General features: G+C 45.6%; 1 protein-coding gene across 6 annotated transcripts; it reads right to left on the reverse strand.

The window, feature by feature from the left end:
- Positions 1–683: 683 nt before the first annotated feature.
- LOC123051556 (alpha-galactosidase 3) lies at positions 684–16,774 on the reverse strand. 6 transcript variants are annotated; one of them, XM_044474459.1, is made up of 15 exons: positions 16,473–16,774; positions 16,250–16,308; positions 15,871–15,927; positions 15,734–15,768; positions 15,027–15,130; positions 14,844–14,916; positions 14,606–14,664; positions 14,440–14,505; positions 14,267–14,350; positions 14,114–14,178; positions 13,945–14,027; positions 13,369–13,459; positions 12,785–12,843; positions 12,535–12,675; positions 684–910 (listed from the first exon to the last, which is right to left on the reverse strand). In XM_044474459.1, exons 1-15 carry the CDS (start codon positions 16,676–16,678, stop codon positions 752–754), a joined length of 1,341 nt encoding a protein of 446 aa, XP_044330394.1. In that variant the 5' UTR covers positions 16,679–16,774; the 3' UTR covers positions 684–751. The 6 variants fall into 6 exon arrangements, with proteins under 6 accessions (XP_044330394.1, XP_044330398.1, XP_044330399.1 ...); XM_044474463.1 differs by lacking the exon at positions 684–910 and adding an exon at positions 2,569–2,884; XM_044474464.1 differs by lacking the exon at positions 684–910 and adding an exon at positions 2,569–2,838 and having other exon boundaries at positions 16,473–16,773.
- Between the last annotated feature and the right edge of the window lie 3,211 nt (positions 16,775–19,985).

Raw genomic sequence — 19,985 nt, forward strand, 5'->3', positions numbered from 1 at the left:
TAGTTCGCCGACGGTGTCGCTCGCCGTGCCGCCGACGGGGTCGCTCGTCCATGATTCCATGCTCGTCATGTCGGACACGGCGCCACGACCACTATCCACCGCAGTCTCCATGGTCCGGCGCACACTGCATTTCTTCTCCCCCTTCCTCTGCTAGCTCTTAACCTTGTGTACTAAGTGCAAGTGTTAACTCTTAATCATACCCCGTGCGGGCAACCAAACAGCGTGTAGTTGCATGCGTCGAGACAATGCAGGCAACCAAACAACTTGCCAAAGTTGATCCACTAATGCAGGCAGTCCATATGCAGGCAACCAAACAACTTGCATATGTCGCATATGAGCCTGTTTTTGAGAGCCATGCTGGGTGGAGAAGCGTATGCAATGCGGGTACTGTTGCCGACGGCAACCAAACACGCCCTTACAGATTACTGGCGTGTCATTTTCATTTACCGTTCCTGGCTTTGTAGTCTAAGGAATGGTAGTAACATAGAGCAAAACTGGAAGTGTTCACATTATGCTTTTGTGAATGTTGGTGGTATGTGGGATGTCCACTAATTAAACCCATTTATGCCACATATTATTGGGTAGATGTGGGCCTCCCACTTAACATATAGTATATGCGATAATTGCGGGGCAGACGCGGGTCTCCCACTTAGTGTCCATGTTCACACATGCTCTTCCCGCAAAAAAAATGTTCACACATGCTCAACGGTGAGCATCTCCACATGCCACCAAAGGTGCGGCATCCTACAAATCAGGCCGATAGGGCAGAGGCCTTCTTCGGAGGCAGAGACAGGTGTTGATGGTGTATGGCCTTGGGAATTGACGAAGCAAGGGCTTCCCTTCCTCCAGCGGCTTGCCACCTCCTTGGTTTTGTCTCTCCGAAATTGAAGCATGTCTTCAAATGAAATGACTGAAATTGGTATTTTCAAATGAGTGAAATCATTTTTGCTAAATGTGAAATATGTTTTATTTGAATGACATTTTCTAACGAGTGAAGTCAGTTTTTAAAATAAAATATATTTTTTGTGAAACTCCTTATTTCAATGTGTTTATTGTAAAGTTGCTTCGTTCACGCATTTCAATTTCAGTTATGTTTCACAAGTACCAATAATTGAAGCCCGGTGCGCGTCGGCGGCAGCGGGGCCCTTCTTCTCCTCTCGGCGTGTGGCTGTAGCGCGAGATGCGGTGGCGCGGCGGAGTCTTGGCTGATGCGGCGAGGACGCGTCGTGCGGCGCGGCGGCCAGACGGTGGCGTGAGCGGGTGGCTAGGCCGTGGCGGCTGCGCGAGGGGTTGGCTTCGGGGCGGCGGCGCGGGCACGGATCCATCGTGGATCTCGTCCTGCGGGCGCGGTCTCAGCCTCCCCTGCTCGGCCGGCGGGTCTCAGTGAGGGAACCTCTCCTTGCTGAGATCTGGCAGCGGCGGCCTGGATCATCCAGATCCAGGCAAGGATGGCGGCGGCCCGTGCACGAGAGATGGAGGTCTTCGATCAGATCTGGGTGAAAACCTGCTATTGGCTGTTGCCAAGGCCGACGATGGCGACGCTGTCCGCATCGTTCCCTTCCTGAAGGCATCGCCGAGAAGAAGTTCAAGGCCACTCTCTGCTACCTCCGGGGGAAACCCTAGATCAGTAGATCGGATGACAGCGGCTCTCTGGTGTTGTTTCCCCCTTGGGGGCGTCATTCTTGGAGGTGCACACAGGCTCGAGGGACCAGAGGATGGCGTCTTTGGTGGAGCGGTGCTTCATCTTACACATCGATGGTCGCGGATCTCGGCGACGTGGCGCTGTGGAGATTCGGCGTCTGATGCGCGGAGATGGACTCGCGCAGGAGGAGGAAGCTGTCTGACGTCATGGTGGCGTTGATGGCAGAGAGGCCTGGCAAGGTCGGTGCTTCAGTTCTGCTCTGAGAATGGACCGAGGGATGATGGAGGTGACGGCCCTTGCAGCGTGCGGTGCTCACTGAGAGTGTGCCAGATCGGTGTGGGACCCAATCCAGGTAGTGGCTTGGATGGGACACCCGGCTTTACATGTTAGGCTTTGGTGCGATGTCTGTTTGGTATTAGGCCCGGATATTCGGCACGCCTTCATCAAGGGGATAGGAGTAGCAACGGTGTTGCCGAGATGGTGGCTTCAGGCTAATTGATGTATCACCTTGTATGGTCTTTGTGAATAATTAATAATATGGCTGCATACATCGTCCAGATGCAGAGGCCGGGGGTACAACCTCCTTTTCTTAAAAAAAATAATTGAAACATGTCTTTCTTTCAATTGAAGCGAGTGAAAATGTTGTTTGAAATGAGTGAAATTGGTAGTTTGAAATAAGTGAAATCAATCTTTTGAACACATCAAAACATACTTTTTGAAATGAGTGAAATCCATCATTTTGAATGTGCCTAAATCATCTTTTGAAAATGACTGAAATATGTTCTCTCAAATGAGTGAATTTTATTGTTTTTTTTAAGTTAGCGAAACCGTCGAAATCACTTGTATGAAATAGTGAAACAATCTTATATTTTATGAAAGTGATTTCAAAGCTAATTGAAGTATATAAAATAAAAGTAGTTCAAATATATCCAAGATTGATCTTGTTCTGAAGGTCTTGTCACCATGATTTCCTTTTTGCAAAAATGATCCAAATATATTATCAAAGTTCACCAGAAGTACAAAGCACCTCAAACATAATAAAAATTACATCGAGATTATGAGACCATGGAACAACCATTGCCGCCACAAGAACGAGCCACCAACGCGCCGCTGCCGCGCTACCCTGTCGGAGCCTGCTTGACCTTGTCGATGACAGTCAGGAAGTCTTCGTGCACGTGCCCCTAAGGACTAGCGCCCTGGAGTTATAGTCTTCGTCATTGAACCCTTGAATAGATCTAGCACCTGACATCAAATCTTGCCACATGACGAGAAACCCTAACCTCACCACCCCAAGGAGGTGGCAGGAATCTACATCAAAGCTTTGTTGACTGCGTCAAGCGGGACGAACTCGAGGAGGATCGAAGCCCGGAACACAAACTCTAAGAAGCGCCGCCATCCACTCGAGCACCGCATCTACGAGGACTAAAAAAACCCTAGCCTAAACTACTAACTGGAGTGGAGGCTTTTCATGTAAAAGGTTTCAAAGATGGACATTTCGTTTGAAAGATATCACGCATTCTAATATAAGGATGAAATTAAATGCATTTCATTTGTATGAGGAGAGAGAATGCATGCATGCGCGGGTCTTTGCGGATGACTCGTGATTCTTATGAAAGCTAACCAGCACACTGCGGAAGCGGTGAACTCAGCGCTAGTCAGCGCTAGATTCATACGGTGAGGCATCGGGGTAATTGGTTAGTTTTGATAAATCCAACATTTTTGTCAACCCTAACACGAAGGTGGAGATTAGAGAACAAATGTGTACCACACTAAATATAATGACCGATACCCTAATTGATAGATATTTGGGCTTGCCAGCAAATGTGGGATCAGATAAAATAGATTGTTTTCAATTTCTGATAGAACGAATTGTTAAGAAATTTGTGGTTGGAAGGAAAAATTAATGTCTGTTGGAGGGAAGGAGATCCTTCTCATGTCTGTTGTACAAGCCATATCCACCTATGTGGTGTCGTTCTTTAAAAATTCTTTAAAAAATGTAAATAAATCATTGATGCGATGGCGCGTTTCCGGTGGGGAGACGAGGAGAACCAGAGGATGATGCATTGGACAGCCTGGTGGAAAATGTGTGCCCTAAGAATCAAGGAGGGGTGGGTTTTTGTGATATTCACTGATTCAACTTGGTAATGCTCACCCAATAGGCGTGGCGTCTTCTTGACAATCCCAATCCCTTGTGCGCTACTATTATGAGGGCTAAGTACTATTCTGATGGCGATTTTTAAAAAGAGATCTTCTTTTACCTGGCAAAGAATTATGGTTGACGTGAACTGTCTGAAACATGGTTATATTTGACGGGTGGGGAATGGACAGAATATCAATATTTTGGAAGACCCTTGGATTCCAAATTGTGACACTAGAAAAATTGTTACGGCGAATGGGGGCAACATTATCTAAAGTGGGAGATTTGATTGATCCTGTTTTAAATAATTGGGATGAAGACCTGATTAGACAAACTATGTGTCCCATAGATGTGCAACGGATACTATCAAATCCACTCTCACAATATGATATGCCAGATTTCGTTGCTTGGAGTACACGAAAAATGGTATGTTTTCGGTTCGGTCTGCTTATTTTGTGAAGTGGGACCATTAGCATGGAAGTAAATTGAGACATTCCAATGGGATGGCACGAACCACGGTTAATCTTATGTGGAGCAAGGTATGGAAATTATGTTGCCCGGCAAAGGTCAAGATATTTATCTGGCTATGCTACATGACACACTTTCATATCGTGTTATGCTGACATATGAAAATCTTGCCCACTTGTCCTACTTGCTCTGCTAGTCCAGAAGATACGAAGCACGTGCTATTTCTCTCTAATAAAGCAAAGGAGGTTTGGAAAAGGCTGGGGATGGATGGTAATATTGATAAAACTTGTGAGGTTGATCATGCTGGAGAGGTTGTGTTGGCAGTATTTACTTCTTCTACCAGACCAAGTATTATGGATTATGGGTAATCACAATGTGCGTAAAATGATTGCTATCTCAGCATGGTATCTATGGTAGGAAAGACGGAAATTGGAGCACAAGGAGACAATTCAGAACGCGTAACAGATCTCTATGGGGATACTAGCCCTTACGGCAAACTTTGTTACTGCCTCATCTCCAATGGCCTCTATGAAACGGAGGGCTGGTATTGCTTTCCTGTGGGCTTTGTGAATCTTAATGTTCATGCTTCTTTTGAACTTGACCTGCTTAGGGGCACGATGGGGGTGGTCCTTAAAGACAACAAAGGCAGATTTCTCGTTGGGGGAATAGGAAGATAGACTACTGCACGAATGTCTTGATAGTTGAAGCCTTGGCTCTCAAATCCGGTCCATCCTTGGCACAAAGGTCAGGATGTAATTGTTTTATTATTAACTCGGACAATCTAAAGGTAATTGATACCATGAAGGATGGAGGACGGTCGGCGGGTGCGGCAGCGGCAATGGCAATCTTCGATGATTGTTTTCATTATGCTTGTGATTTCATTATTACTAGATTCGAACATTGTAATGTGAAGCAAATAAAGTTGCTCACGAGCTCCCTAGATTAGCTAAATTTTCTTTGACTTAGGATTGGTTTGAGGAACCTTTAAATAAAATTGTAATGATCATCATCAATGATGTATTGGTTATTTCTAAGGAATAAAATTTCTGGTTTTATGTAAAAACTCCCCCCCCCCCCCCCCCCCCTCTCCCCCTCTCTCTCTCCTGCAAAAGGTTGACACTGTCTGATTTGTGTCAGTTTCCAAGTGTAAAAAAATGAATGAGATTCGTGGACACCAAAGGAGCCCACCCGGATGAGACGTCAGAAATCCTCTCACGACGGGAGTCAAACCCTGGGCGCGCAGGGTGCGCCACTGCGACCATTGCCACTAGACTTATCATGTTCATACCTGACCCGGCTGCACCAATCTTGATGAATATGGATTGCCCACCGCTACCTCACGAAACCGCTAGATTTAGTTTTTTCAGCGGGTTTGTCTAGGGCACACTAGTTATTGTATAAAAAGAAAAAAAATACCCACAGGAATATTCGCATAAAATTAATGACACATGACTTAGATGTGCAAAACTTAGAACACTTTTAGCAAAACCGTTTTTCAGCGGGGGCATCTTTCTCAACTTCCATGCACTGTTGGCTAAACAAGCTTGGCGTCTTATTGATAATCCAGATTCTCTATGTGCACCCATTTTGAAAGAGAAATATTATCCAGACGGTGATCTCATGAGCGTCAAGTTCAAAAGCAAAGCCTCGTATACTTGGCAAAGCATTATGGCAGGTGTTGAAACTTTGAAGCTTGGGCATATAGAGAGAACATAAAATTTTGGGAGGATGAATGGATACCACAATCTCCATCACTGAAGGTGACTACAATCAGGTGTAACAATCTTCTTACTCGTGTGAGTGATCATATAGATCCTGCATCAGGAGACTGATTTGGATGCCCAGCGGATCCTTGCAATACCCTTCCTTTGCATAAAATGAGAGACTTCATTGCATGGAATGCTACTAAAACAAGATTGTTTACCCGTGCGCTCAGCCTATCATGTGGTATGGCAGTCCCAATTTGGACACAAGATACGGAATACGGAACGTACGTCTACCCAAAGTGACAACTGGGATTCAGTTTGAAGCTTATTGTGTCCAACAAAGATAAAGATTTTTATCTGGAGGGCGCTTCACAGCACGATCCCGTGTCGTTCGGTACTAGCCAACAAGCATCTCAAAATGCTTGCAAACTTGGACCTGATACAATTAAACATTTCTTGTCCGAGTGCAAGCTGACGGTCGATGTGTGGAAATTGGTTGGTTTGGGAGATATTATTAAGAAAGCATGCGTCGTGATTAGGGAAGGTGAGGTCATACTACAAAACTTGCTTTGTAAGGTCGAGCAAGGAATTCACGTACTGGCTTTGCCAAAGTTGAGAGAAATAGTGGCCACTACTACCTGGTATTTGTGGTATGAGCGAAGGAAGTTAACACATGGAGAAGGAGAACCAACTCAGGGTGCAGACCAAATAAACGTGGAAGTTAGAAGTCTTGCGGCAAACTTCATCATTTCATGCAGTCCGAAAGAAAAGCGGAGAGTGGCTGCTTGGATGAAGCCCAAACATGGGTATATGAAGTTAAATGTTGATCCTGGATATGATGTGGATACTCTAGAGAGAACAGTTGGAGCAGTTTTACAAGACCACATAGGAAAGTTTATTGTTTCTGCTAATGAAAAGATTGATATATGCTTTGATTCCTTCACGGCTAAGGTTACCGCGGTCAGATTTGGCATGAACCTTGCACGTACAGTGGGCGTCACCAAGATCGAAATTAATTCAGACAGCGTTGAGGTGATTGAGGCTTTGAAAGATGGCTACTCATCTTCAGTTGCTAGTGCATATTTGATGATTGTTTTTTATGTCCTTGGATTTCAACCATGCATGTAATATATGAACACTGTGTTAGAGAGTGTAATCAAGTAGCTCACGAACTAGCTAGGATAGCTAAGTTTTCTCCTCCCGGTTTAGTCCTAATTTGGTTGCAAGAGGAAACTATCCCAGGGCTCGAATCCCGCTAGGGGCGATTTCCATGGCCATCAGGGATCCTCTTCTCCCATCACGGGAGATCACCACATCAGTTTGGATGGCAGGGGAGGAGATCACGTCCAGAAAGGACCTTGTCGAATGAAGAGAAAGATGAACGCCGGGACTCGACAGAGATTCCTCTGTCCATTGAGATCTTGGTGGAAAGGAAAGCATGGCTGCCGACCCATCTCTGTCGTTGGAGGGCTGATGGTCTTGGAGGCATAGCACTTAGAATAGTCTCTGGAGGAAATCGGTAGGTGCGCCTCGCGCCGTCGCCTCGAAAGAGCGCCAGACGTGGATTTTGTCCCGATCTCTCTAGGCCTGGATCTCCCACCCGGGGAAATGCTAGGGATCGGGGCAGAAAATACCCATCGAGCGAGCCACCAAATGTCGTGACAGGTTTTCCACGGGCCGCTTTGCCTGGTGGGCTCTGCACCCTGGTTTTTGACGGGGAACCCGGCAGGATCATGGGCTACCAAATGAGCCCTTATGGATGGATTCTGCCCTGAGCGCGATCATCCAAAAGCTTGTAAACGATGCCACCATCTTGACACTTGAATAGGAGCAAAAAAAAGAATAGGAGTTCACTCAGGAGGAGATGTTTGAAATCACAAAATCAATCATCCCTGCTCGGCGGCATTAAGGTGGCACCATCGGCTCCGCTGGTGAACCATCGTTTATTCGTGGATGATAGCCTGCTGTTTTTCAGAGCAAGTATTAAACCTACTGGAGTCATATTGTATGGCATCGGGACAGAGAATAAACAGCAAAAAGTCATCGATTTTCTTTAGCAAGGGGACCCTAGAGATAGTACGAGATGAAGTAAAGGGTTTCCTTCATGTCCCTAATGAATCTTTGAGTGGCAGGTACATGGGATGCCCACAGATGTAGGGCATTCGAAAAATGGAACCTTTAAATATGTAAGTGATCGGGTATGGGACAAAGTTAAAGGTTGGATGAGCAAGTGTTGATCGGCGGACGGCAAGGAGGTCCTCATCAAACCTATATAGTCCAAGCGATCCCGGTATATTCTATGTCTTGTGTCAAACTCCCAAGAGGTTTATGTGATCATACAAAGTCTACAATCCAAAAGTTTTGGTGGGGGTGCAGGCAAGGAGAGAGGAAACCGGCTTGGGTCTCGTGGGATATGATGACAAGACCAAAACTTTTGGGAGGACTTGGATTCAGAGATCTAGAGCTGTTTAACCTTGCTTTATTGGCGAGACGGGCTTGGAGAAGTTTTTAGGAGCCTTTATCTTTGAGTGCCAGAATACTCAAAGCGAGTCATTTCCCGGAAACGACATTACTTGAAGCTGAGCTTGGGTCCCGTCCATCACAGATTTGGCGCCCTATATTCAAGGGAAGGGATGTGTTGAAGCAAAGGTATCATCAGGTGGATTGGTCATGGTCATACTACAGACATATGGGCGGACAACTGGATTCCTAAAGAATCTACACCGAGACCGATTACGTCCCTTGTACATGATCCCCCAAGGAAAGTGGCGGAGCTACTGTCACCTGCGACGGGGTCATGGAATGAGGAGTTCATCCGATCAGTGTTCATCCCTTTCGATGCGGACGCTATTTTGAAAATTCCAGTTTGCACTTGCAACACGAATGACTTTTCGGCATGGTATCCGGAGAAGAAAGGAGGGTTTACTGTTAGCTCTGCTTACAGATTTTTGATCAGAACAAAGATGCAGCGTGAAGAATGGTTAGAGGGGAGAAGTGGGACATCGACAAGAGAAAATGAGAAAGCATGGACTGCGTTGTCGAAGATGTCAATGCCTTCGAAGATTAAAAAAATTCCATGGAGGCTGGCACGCCATTCGCTGCCCAAACCGAAACATGGCCCTCCAGGATGCGTGCCCCCTGTGTGGTTGCCAGGATTCATGCAGACATGCATTAATATCATGCATTATGGCGAGGTGTGTGTGGGCACTATCTGATGAGGACATAGTCTCAAAAATGGCAGAGTTTGAGGAGCCTAGTGCTAAAAACTGGATGTAAAAACTGGATGTTTGAACTGTACAGTTCGTTGGATCACTCAAAGTTCACCAAGATGGCCGTCACCTTGTGGGCACTGTGGTATGCACGGCGGAAAGCGATATACGAGGCAATTTTCTAGAGTCCGCAATAGACCATATCTTTCCTGAATAACTTTATTACAGAACTGGCAATTTTCCAGAGTCCACAACAGACCATACCTTTCCTGAATAACTTTATTACAGAACTGGAGCAGCTTTCAGCTACAGTGGTGAGGCCGGCTGGACCCATGTCAAACCCAGCGAAGATTCGCTCCAGAAGTGGGCGTCGTCAAGCTGAATGCGGACGGAACCATAGCAAGGAACAGGCGAGGCGGGCAGTGGCAGCTCTATGCCGCAACCACAATGGCATATACCTTGGTTCTTCTACAGTGGTTTATCCAGGCATCATAGACCCCACGATCCTGGAAACATATGCTTGCAGGGAAGCGTAAGCTTTGGCTTGATCTAGCAGTTCAGAATATTGTGGTTGCTTCTGATTGCCAAGGTACTGTCAACGACATAAACCATGGGACAGCAGTCCGAATGCAGCGATCACGCATGAAATCATAGCTCGTAGCTCTAGTTTTTCTTCTTCTAAGTTTTTGCATGAGCGCAAAAACTATAATTTTGAGGCTCACAAACTCGCCAAGTTTGCTTATAATTTAATTATTTAGGCATAGGTATACATGTTTGGTTGGGTAGTCCTCGTGCCCCAAATCCTGTACCCTATGGACATTACTTTGAATCAATAAAGTCGGCGAGATTACTCAAAAAAAAACTCAGGAGATGTTTGTCAAAAAAAAAACTCCCATGCAATGCAGCGCTTTCGTCAGAAACCAAACCGACTCAATCACCCCTTAAATACTGTACTCCTACGCACAACAAACCTAGCCGAGACGTCCGCGTCCGTCCACGATGGCCGCTGCCGCCGACCGTCTCTCCGCCCTCCCTGACGATCTTCTCCAGCACGTACTGTCCTTCGCGCCGGCCAAGGAGGCCGCGGCCAGCGCCGCCCTCTCGCGCCGATGGCGTCCGCTGTGGCGCCGCACGGGTGTCCTCAACCTCGACACCAGACACTACTCCGCCCAAGATCGCTACGCCTGCTTCGACGTCTTCTTCCTCGCCGCCGCCGCGCGACGGCCCTCAAGAGGCTCACGCTCTTCCTCACCGAAGGCGCCTACCGCCTCTTGAGCAGATGGTACAGCGACCCCGGACCGAAAGAGGACGTCCGTGTCGCCGGCCTCCTCGCCGACCCCGCCGCGGCCGGGCTAGAAGACCTCCGCATTGGCTCCGAGAAGCAAAACCAGTGCGACGACATGTACAGCCCGCCGCTGGGCTCCCTGCCGTTCGCCGCCACGCTCCGAGTGCTGGAGCTCAAGCGCTGCAACCTCAAGCCGCCATCGGCACGCCTGGCCTTCCCGCGCCTCACGGATCTCACGCTGCGCCACTGCTTCGCCTTGGAGGGGCATCTCCAGGTCCTGGTCGACAACGCGCCGGCGCTGACCAGCCTGGTGCTGGTGAACCTCCGTCAGAACTCGCCGGAGCCACCTGGTTCCGACAAGACGATTTACATGCATAGCACTTTCAGCCTGCGCCTCCGCCTCCGCTGTCCCACGGTCACCGCCCTGGTGCTCGAGACCCATTATCTCGGCTGGCATGAGCTGGACGATCCCGCCAACACGGGCATCGAGCTCGACATGCCGAGCCTGCGCTCCTTCCGCTACAGCGGGTACCCTCTCAAGCTCTCGCTCGCATCACCCGCGCCGGCGCTGGCACGGGTCAACCTCGACGCCACTCGCCGTGACCACAGTGTTCAGCAGTACGAGCCCACGTCGCGCGTGCTCACCCGCTTCTCCAGCACGAGGGCGCTCAAGCTGCGCCTGGACAACATCGAAGACATCCTGGCCGGCAGGACCATCCTGCCCACGTTCCCAAACCTCAAGCTCCTCCAAGTGCATGGCAAGTGCAAGGAGTACAATTGTGGCAGTGGCGAGGCTGCTCGCCTCCTGCCCGGCCATGTCCGAGCTGCGGCTCAGGCTGGAGATGTCGCACCACTACTGGTACAACACCGAGGAACCAGCCGGAGGCCCCTTCGGCGAATCCATGGACCGGTTCGAGAGGTTCGCGTGCATGTCCTCGGCGCATCGTGACGCGGTGCAGCTCGACGGCGTCTCTGGGCTCCCGAACGCCCTGACAAACAGCAAGTTCGTCTGCCTGGAGACGACCCTGCACAAGGTGACGCTGCAGTTCAAGGCCAGGGAGGTCAACTGCTTCCAGGTGCGGCTGGCCAAGTTCCTCGTGGAGAACGCCATGGTGCTCCAGGAGATGCACGTCGATGACGGCAGCCAGTTTTGGTCGGACCACCTCAGCCACAAGGTGGCAAGATGGAGAGCCGGTGCGTTCCAGGCCAGGAACCTGCGGGACACGGCTGGGTTTCGGGTGTACCACTAGCTAACCCTGTGATAGACCCTAAGAAACAGTCAGGCTACGATTAGGATGCACCTGTAATAATGAGAAAATATTCTATGTCCTATATATATTTCCCCCTCAATAACTGATGATTAATTTATTGGTATGGTCCACTGGCATGATATAGAGCCTCCCGGAAAGAGATGTACAAATTGAGAGTAAATTTTGCGCGTCATGCTGGATATATGATTGATCGAGTATATTGTCGAAAACAGGCTGATACATACATATATATATATATATATATATATATATATATATATATATATATATATATATACCGTCAATGATGGTTGACCAAAGTTTGTTTCCAGGCATGCTGATATAGTGCGTGGCGTGGCTTGACCTTTTTCTCTCACCAACTTGCAGAAAAACTGACGGCGGGTGTGAAAATGTACATCTTACAGTCGTGCACATCGACTTGGGCTCCAAAAGTTCCTACCACGTTCGCCGATAGAGTTTCATGCTGGAGAAAATGGCAAATTTAGCAGGTGGTCAACACTAACAATAAGTTTAAGTTTATGACCGGAGGGCGGGTGAGAAAAGCTACTTATTCACATTGTTTCTATTCTCCCAGACTAAATTGGGCTATAGTTGAACTATGATAGTGTTTTTTATTATGAAGCTTCAAGATCTCCCTTTGGATCTTATAACAACTAAACCAACCCCCATCAGAGAAAGGGGTAAAGGATTCATAGTCCCATTTTATCTGAAATCTAATAATTATACGCTATAAGCTATGTTTCTCCAGGTACCTTTATTTCAGAGGGACAAGTGAATTAAACAACCTGATAGCAATGAAATCTTTATGTAACTCACCTTCCACAGATCTCTAACAGAATAGGCAGATGAACCATCAAGGCCTACAGCTGGCAATGTCATCGTGATATTAACCGTCTCCGAACAACGATTCCATAAAGCAACAGCCAAACGGTTGCCAGAGAGGGGGCCAGCCCACACCTGCAAAATTTGACATACTATGAGTTTGGCATAGGGATGCGTTGATGCACGGAACGGCACGAAGATGTGCGACTTATAATAGGTATCCAATATGGAGCAGCTAAATCACCTCACGGCATCCACCTTTTCCTTGCCCTAAAATTCTTCTTCCTTGAACTCCAAGAGGATCTGCAGAAAAGGAAACTCGTTTAATGTAATCGATTGCATAGTCACAACAGCACACATGCAAATGGTTCTTACTGTGCAAATAGAACAATATGCCAGAAATCGTATATAGCAGAACACAATCAGGCACTTTAAAAACACCCCCGAAACATCAGAACAGACGTTAACAACACATAATGTTAGTTCAGCATAATATATTGCGTCTCCGAGAGGAGTAAGGAAATGGCAACTGGCTAGTGAGTCAACCAAATACAAAACATAACTCGAAAATAAGACAAAATCTTCGTCTTAGATCCATCAAGTGGTTGAAACAACTCCTATGAAAATATCCACATTAGTTAAGATCAAACTGACTTCTAAAGATCAGCTAAGATGACAACATTTTCTCAGTGCATGCTTGTTTCGCTCCACCGAGAAAGCTCGTTTCAATTCCATGAAAAAGTGATAGCAATAGAAAAAACCGCATTGCAGTTTCAACATGAATACATACTAGAGAGATAAGTACAAAGGCAAGATTCTGAGTAATACCTTGGTTTACTTGAATTACTTCTTTGTTGCTCAATATTTCAATTGTTTCTGAAGTCATATTTCTGACATCACAACCAATTAAGAGAGGCGCCTGAAACATGACCCAGAAGGGCAGTCAGTGCAACAAAACGAAAATAGCAGATAATGTGCCACCAATCAGCTTGTATTTTACATGCATTATGCAGACAAATAATATGCAAGCACAAACTGATTGTAAAATTTCTTGTCTGTGATTTCAGGAAATGATTCTAGAATCCAACACTGTTGTAATACTAAGTTATCCAGAATGTATGCAGACGAACATTTAGTACTAGACAAATTTGTGCTGCTGATATCCAAACAAATTATGCGCATCTGCAGTTCTACAAATTTCTTTGCAGCAATATCCTAAATTTGAAGGCCATGACCCAAGGCGCAAAATTATAAAAGAAAATAAGCCTTTATTTTCATAAACTCTTCGCTTGCTCATTGATCCAAAAAATAATATAAACTACAAATTTGAAGGAGTGGATGCCGTGGGGCAATAAGGCACTGGCACAATCATAGTGACTATTGCTGTGCTTGTCAAACTCTTACCTTCATGAGTGCCCAGATGCTGAAATGTGCACGGTACTCTGCAAAGGTCATGCCACCATTTCCAACTTCCAACATGTCCGGGTCTGCCAAAAATAAGTTTGTTTAGTAACAGCGTACTTTTTATTTTAGAGTATCTTACAACATCAGTAAAGCTTGTGTTACTAGTTACCATTCCATCCACCGGGTCCAGCATATGATGCCCACTTGTTGTTCTTATCAGCAATGTCAGTCATGCTTGTTTTAAACAGAAAACAGACAAGTCAATTTCACAGCACATCAGCAGACTGGTATATTCTTTTGTTTCAGGAAGAGCATGGATCACCTTTTCCATGTATCCTGTATGTCATCTGTTGTACGCCAACTGTTTCCAACTTTTCCAGCCCATAAAGCTGGATCATCCTGGCCCCTAAGAGAGAGTACACATTTAAAATCAACAAGATTGGAGGTTGAGCACAACGTACAACTGCTATTTATTTCCAGTGTTAACTGTTATACCATTCACATAGAGAGTAGAATATCTGGCGCCCAGTTGAATTTAGAGCATCACGCATTGGAGGATACCTGAGATTATGATATCATGGAACAAATTTTAGCTCTATATAATGAGGCTAACTGTCTGTAAACCCTGCGATCGAAGCAAATGAAAGACGTGTGACCTAACCTTTCCTTTGGTGGTATTCCTAGATTGTAACAGTTGTCATACTTTAGATAGTCAACACCCTGGACAAAAATATTTTTCAGATTCATGTATAGTAAAATTATTATATGCATGTTCAGTAGCAGCGCAGAATAGGTTAAGATAGAAAGACTCAGAAAAGATGTTCTTAGAGTGTTCATCGCAATGTTGTGCAGCAACTCTTTTATGCATCACTAATTATGTGGTTGCTTGTAGCTCATACCCATGAAGCAAAAAGGGCAGCATCATCGTTTTCGTGATGGAGTGATCCTGGTCGAACTTGACAAGTAGATACCCTGAAAGATTTTACTTGTTATATTGTTTGTTATTTGATATACTCTTGACTATGATACAGTAAGAATCATAAAAGCTAGCAAGTTAAATCATCTATAGCTAGACTACTTACCCAGCGTCAGAGTAGATACCAAGTTTTAGACCTTTTCCGCGCACATAGTCCGCAAGTGATTTGATTCCAGAAGGGAAAGTCTTCGGATCAGGTAGCAATTGACCCTACATGTTACAGGAAGTGATCTATTAGCAAAATCTGCAGATGTACTCATGATTAGTAAGGCATAAACGAGATTAATGCAACGACATAAATACCCAACAATAGTATTCCGTCATGATGCCCCAGGTGGCGCAATGGAAAAAATGTATTTAGTTTTTGATGAAAAACGTCAAGTTACTAGTAACTGTATGAATCCCTAGGAGAGCATACGAAGAGACACCAACTTCAAATAAACTATGTTGGAGAAAACTAAAAGTAAAAATAAAAACAGAGCTATTGAAAACAAACAGAGCCATTTTAGTGAATAAAATTTGGAAAGTGAATGTAGATAGGACCACTGCAGAAGCATTTTTATGCAGAATTTCAGACGACGTCCACTGGGTTCAAGTTATCATGAACACAAGAAAAATCCTTAGATGTATGAAGTGCAACATAAAACATCTAGGGAATGTAAAGGAAAATTAATGTTCTGATAACTCTCATTCAGGCTTTAACATCATACTCCCAAACAGAAGATGGCACAGTATCAAATGTAAGAGGAAAATGCAATTTGGAAAAGTATAATGAAATTATTACTTTATTACAGGTTCAAAACAACTTATTACCTTATTTCCCCGTTTCACATAGGACCAACAGTCGTCTGAAAAGGAAGGACAAATACAGATTCAGACAGCATAATAAATACTTGATGAGTTGATGTAGCCGAACAATAGATATTTGTGTAAAGCTATAAGTATTGTACCGATGTTTACGTAGTTGTATCCCAAAGCAGCCAGCCCCGTCGAGACCAACGCATCAGCTGTATCAAAATCAAGGTTATGAAACTTCAAATTGAGTAAATTCTACTCTAAACTCTGGAGAACACATTCGGCACTAATTATTACTGGCGAGCACTGGTGCCACCTGCAAACATGAGACATCTGACTCTGTTTTTCGACCGTTCTATCCTAGTATAGTATGTCTCTGCACTTGCCGCAACAGAGTAGAATTGTGCCCAGGCACCGTCTAGTGCAGATACAGCTATGAACTTGTAGCAGGTCGTAAATTGCGAATGGGGAATCCCAGATTTAACAAGGATTAGTTACAGTGCAGGGAGTCAGGGATCCCGCGGGGGGCCGAACCTGTCTCGCGGATGAGCGTGTCGTTGATGTTGCAGGCGAAGAAATTCCAGCTGTTCCACCTGCACGCATCGCCGGCACAGTGGCTAATCAATGAAATATCGGTGGCGACCCCCTCCGCCCAACAAACCAAACAGAGAAACCAAAGCGCGAGTCAAAGCGGCAGAGCAGGAGAAAGCTGAGGAGCCGCGGGGAGCGGGGGAGGGGAGGGGACGGGCGGGATTACCCCATCTGGGGCACGAGGGCGAGGCCGTTGTTGAGCTGCAGCCTGCCGTAGTTGGAGGTGTCGTAGAGGCGGCGCAGCGCGGCGGTGGGCAGCGGCGCGATGCGCCGCGCCGCCGCCGCGGCTGCCGCCGGCCACCGCGTCCCCTGCGGCGAGAGGGCTAGGACGAGGAGCAGGAGGAGCGGGAGGCGGCAGAGCGGCACCCCCATTCTCCGCTTCGCGATGCTTCTCGCGCGCCGCCGCTTCCTTCCTCAGAACTCGAAGCAGTTCGCTCGCCTGTGCCGACGGTGCCGTAGCGGGGAGAGCCTCGTTAAAGAAAAGGAAAAAATGATGGGCCGGATCCACCGGCCAGTCAAGCGTCCAGAACCAGGGCCCACCGTCCCCGAGCCCTGACACGTGCGTTATCCGTTCTAGGCAACTCGGGTAAATTAGAGAGAAATCCTTGTACTTCCTAGTAGTAGTAAAAGTCTCAGAAATCACCGTTGAGGCCGATGAGTAGATTCCTGGTTGAGATTTATACTCGCATAGAGAGAAAATAATTTGCCTTTTGGACTTCCGATTAGCAAGGCGTGTACTCGATCTGGTCCTTGGATGATTGTGTTATCTTGCCTTCAGAATTAAGACGAGAGAAAATGACACGACACGCCACCCGTGCATTATCCATTTCATGAACAAGACAATGATGCCCGGACAGTGACATATCCACCTACCCGAACCTACTGATGGTGTTCCGTCATGTGCTATTTTGCGCTCTTATCCCGAACGTTTGCAGCTAGTATAATTCAGTTTACTTATTCTTTTTTGCGAATAATTCAGTTTACATTTCTGAACTTAAATTCTACTATCCGTCCCATAATGTAAGACGTTTTTACAAGCGAGCACGTAGCAAAGTCGCATTTAGGACAAACAAATGCGTCAGGGACACAATGAAGGACCGAAGGCGACATACGTGTGTGCAGCATGGCCCCGTGTATGCTTGTGGAACATTCAACACAAGGCACATTCTGAATCCTACTGTATTTCTGACCCCCGCTTAATCATAGCGGGAACTGGCATGGGGATATGGAGTATCTACATTGAGGTTCCTGTGGAATATTCGGGGTCATCACCATTGCATCGCCAAGACAATGCAAGAATACCGTCGAAAGGCAAGCATAGCCCAAACTGCATCCGAGGACACCAACCTCACCATAGCACTGGGAAAGCCACCACAAAAGACCGGGACAAAACCAACATGGGCAATTGCATGAGAAGCACCCACGGTAGGCGAAAAGCTCCATTCAGTCGAGACCAAACCATGACGCTACAGTGCTATTGGCGCAGCCGAGGGGCGGCGTGTAACTGAGTTAACGTCACCCGCGTAGACGAAATGCCGCATACTCCCGAGGCAACAACACAATAACGGCGGCGGCGGCAATATCGAAGGGCATCACGGAACCGAGTCTACACCATGATAGCTTCAAGCACGCACTCACGCCGTTGTGTGAAAAGCCATGAGAGCAGCCGAAGGGCACATCATTTCTGAGGTTGAACCGTCCACCTCGATTTTCAATGCACATGCAGGTGCTCCCATCCTTGTGGTGCTCCCTATGCTCCAATTCTAAAACATCAATTTCAAATTTTTCAAAAATTCTGAAAAAAAGTTGTGAATGTTCAAAAGCAATGTGCCTACACCCTCTAAAAATTTCAGGTCCAAACTTGAAATGTACATTGAGAAACAAAAAAAAAACAAATTCAGATATGAATAGTGTCAAATGTTGCTTTTGTCTTTTTATGACACTATTCATGCTAGATTTCACATTTTTGTTTCTCAATGTGCATTTAGAGTTTGGACCTGAAATTTTTAGAAGTTGTAGTCACATACCTTGTAAACATGCAATTTTTTCCAGAATTTTTTAACATTTAAAATTAATTTATTTGAAGTTGGATCATGGGAGCACCCCAAGGATGGGAGTACAAGATATTTCCCCTAATGCACATGAGGAAGGTGGGGGGGTATATCCCGTGCTCCCAGCCTTGGGATACTCCCAGTACTCCAATATCAAAAAAGTATTATTTTTTATGTTTCAAAAAATCCTAAAAAAATGTAAATGTTCACAATGAATGTTACTACAAGCCCTAAAAATTTCAGGTCCAAACTCGAAACGCACATTGAGAAACAAAAATGTGAGATCTAGCATGAATAGTGCAAAGAAGAGACAAAAGCAACATTGACACTATTCAGATCTGGATTTCTCTTTTTTTGTTTCTCAATGTTCATTTCGATTTTGGACTTGAAATTTTTAGGAGATGTAGAGACATTCCTTGGGAACATTCGGAATTTTTTGAAACATTTAAAAAAAATGTTTTTTGACATTGGAGCACCAGGAGTACCCAAGGCCAGGAGCACTCAATACTTTCCCAGGTCGGGGGATAGATGCAAGACGCCAGGGACCAATGCACAAAATCTTTTAAAAAGAAGTGGACAATTTTTTGATTTGTGCGTGCACATTCTTGAAATAAGAACTGGTTAACTTTCTTCTGAAATTCAACTCAAACCCTAAGGCTGTTAGTCCACCTCGGTTTTTAATGCACATGAGGAAGGTCGGGGCGTACTTGCAAGATGCCAAGGACCAATGCACAAAGGTCTTTAAAAAAATCTAAATGATAACGCTCACACGTGTGGCACGAAGCAATACCGCCTACACGTTCTTTGATGGCAACTTTAGTTACAGGAGAATGACAACTTTTTTGTTTGGATGGCAAGTTTTAGGTTTTTGAGATTGTTTTTTTTCGGATGGCAACTTTAGTGTAAAAAATGTGTGAACGGTGTTACTACATGCCACACGTGGCAGTTATCGGCGTCCTTAAAAAATTACATTTCTTGATTTGTGCGTGCCCATTCTTGAAACAAGAACTGATTAACTTTCTTCTGAAATCTAACTCAAACCCTACGGTTCTTTTCGAGTCTGTTTATGTGGTTGGTTTGCTCAACCGCCTCTATTGTTGTTTTTTTCTTTTCTGAGACAACCAACTCAATAGTCACTTTAGGTTATACGACTTAAGCACCCTGACTAGTATAAAGAATAACCATGAGAATATTGAAGGATTAAATTGCTATAGGAATCATTTTACCTTTTGGAAGACATCAGACGCTATCCTACGTTTTTGTGAAATTCCTGTGGGATAACTGAATTTTGGAGGAAACAAAACATGTGCTTCCACCTCTCTCTCTCTCTCTCTCTGTGTGTGTGTGTCTAGAATCTTAATGTTTCTCATCTGTGGCAAACGGCAGTTTTGGATTTCTTTATGTTTTTAGTTCGTTGCAACGTAGAATACATGACACCTTAAATTTTATTTTTTTATACCTTTTTAGGTTTTAAACTTTTTATGTTCCAAATAGGGCCATAATGTTCCCTCCATATCGTGAGCTTGCCTAGGAAACTTAAAGAGGTGGTCAACCAATGGCCCAATTCAATCCACAATCCACGCAAATTCTACGCCTCACATTTTTTTCGAAACGGAGGCAAAATTTTC

This window comes from Triticum aestivum, chromosome 2D, assembly GCF_018294505.1.
Source record: "Triticum aestivum cultivar Chinese Spring chromosome 2D, IWGSC CS RefSeq v2.1, whole genome shotgun sequence".
In the NCBI taxonomy this organism is placed as follows: domain Eukaryota; kingdom Viridiplantae; phylum Streptophyta; class Magnoliopsida; order Poales; family Poaceae; genus Triticum; species Triticum aestivum.

Excerpts from the sequence above, each read along its gene's own strand:
- LOC123051556 (XM_044474459.1), bottom strand. The coding sequence starts at position 16,678 with ATGGGGGTGCCGCTCTGCCGCCTCCCGCTCCTCCTGCTCCTCGTCCTA. Across the intron at positions 13,460-13,944 it reads GCATCTGGGCACTCATGAAG|GCGCCTCTCTTAATTGGTTG; the intron begins GTAAGAGTTTGA and ends GTCATGTTTCAG. Across the intron at positions 12,676-12,784 it reads GAAAAGGTGGATGCCGTGAG|GTGTGGGCTGGCCCCCTCTC; the intron begins GTGATTTAGCTG and ends CAAATTTTGCAG.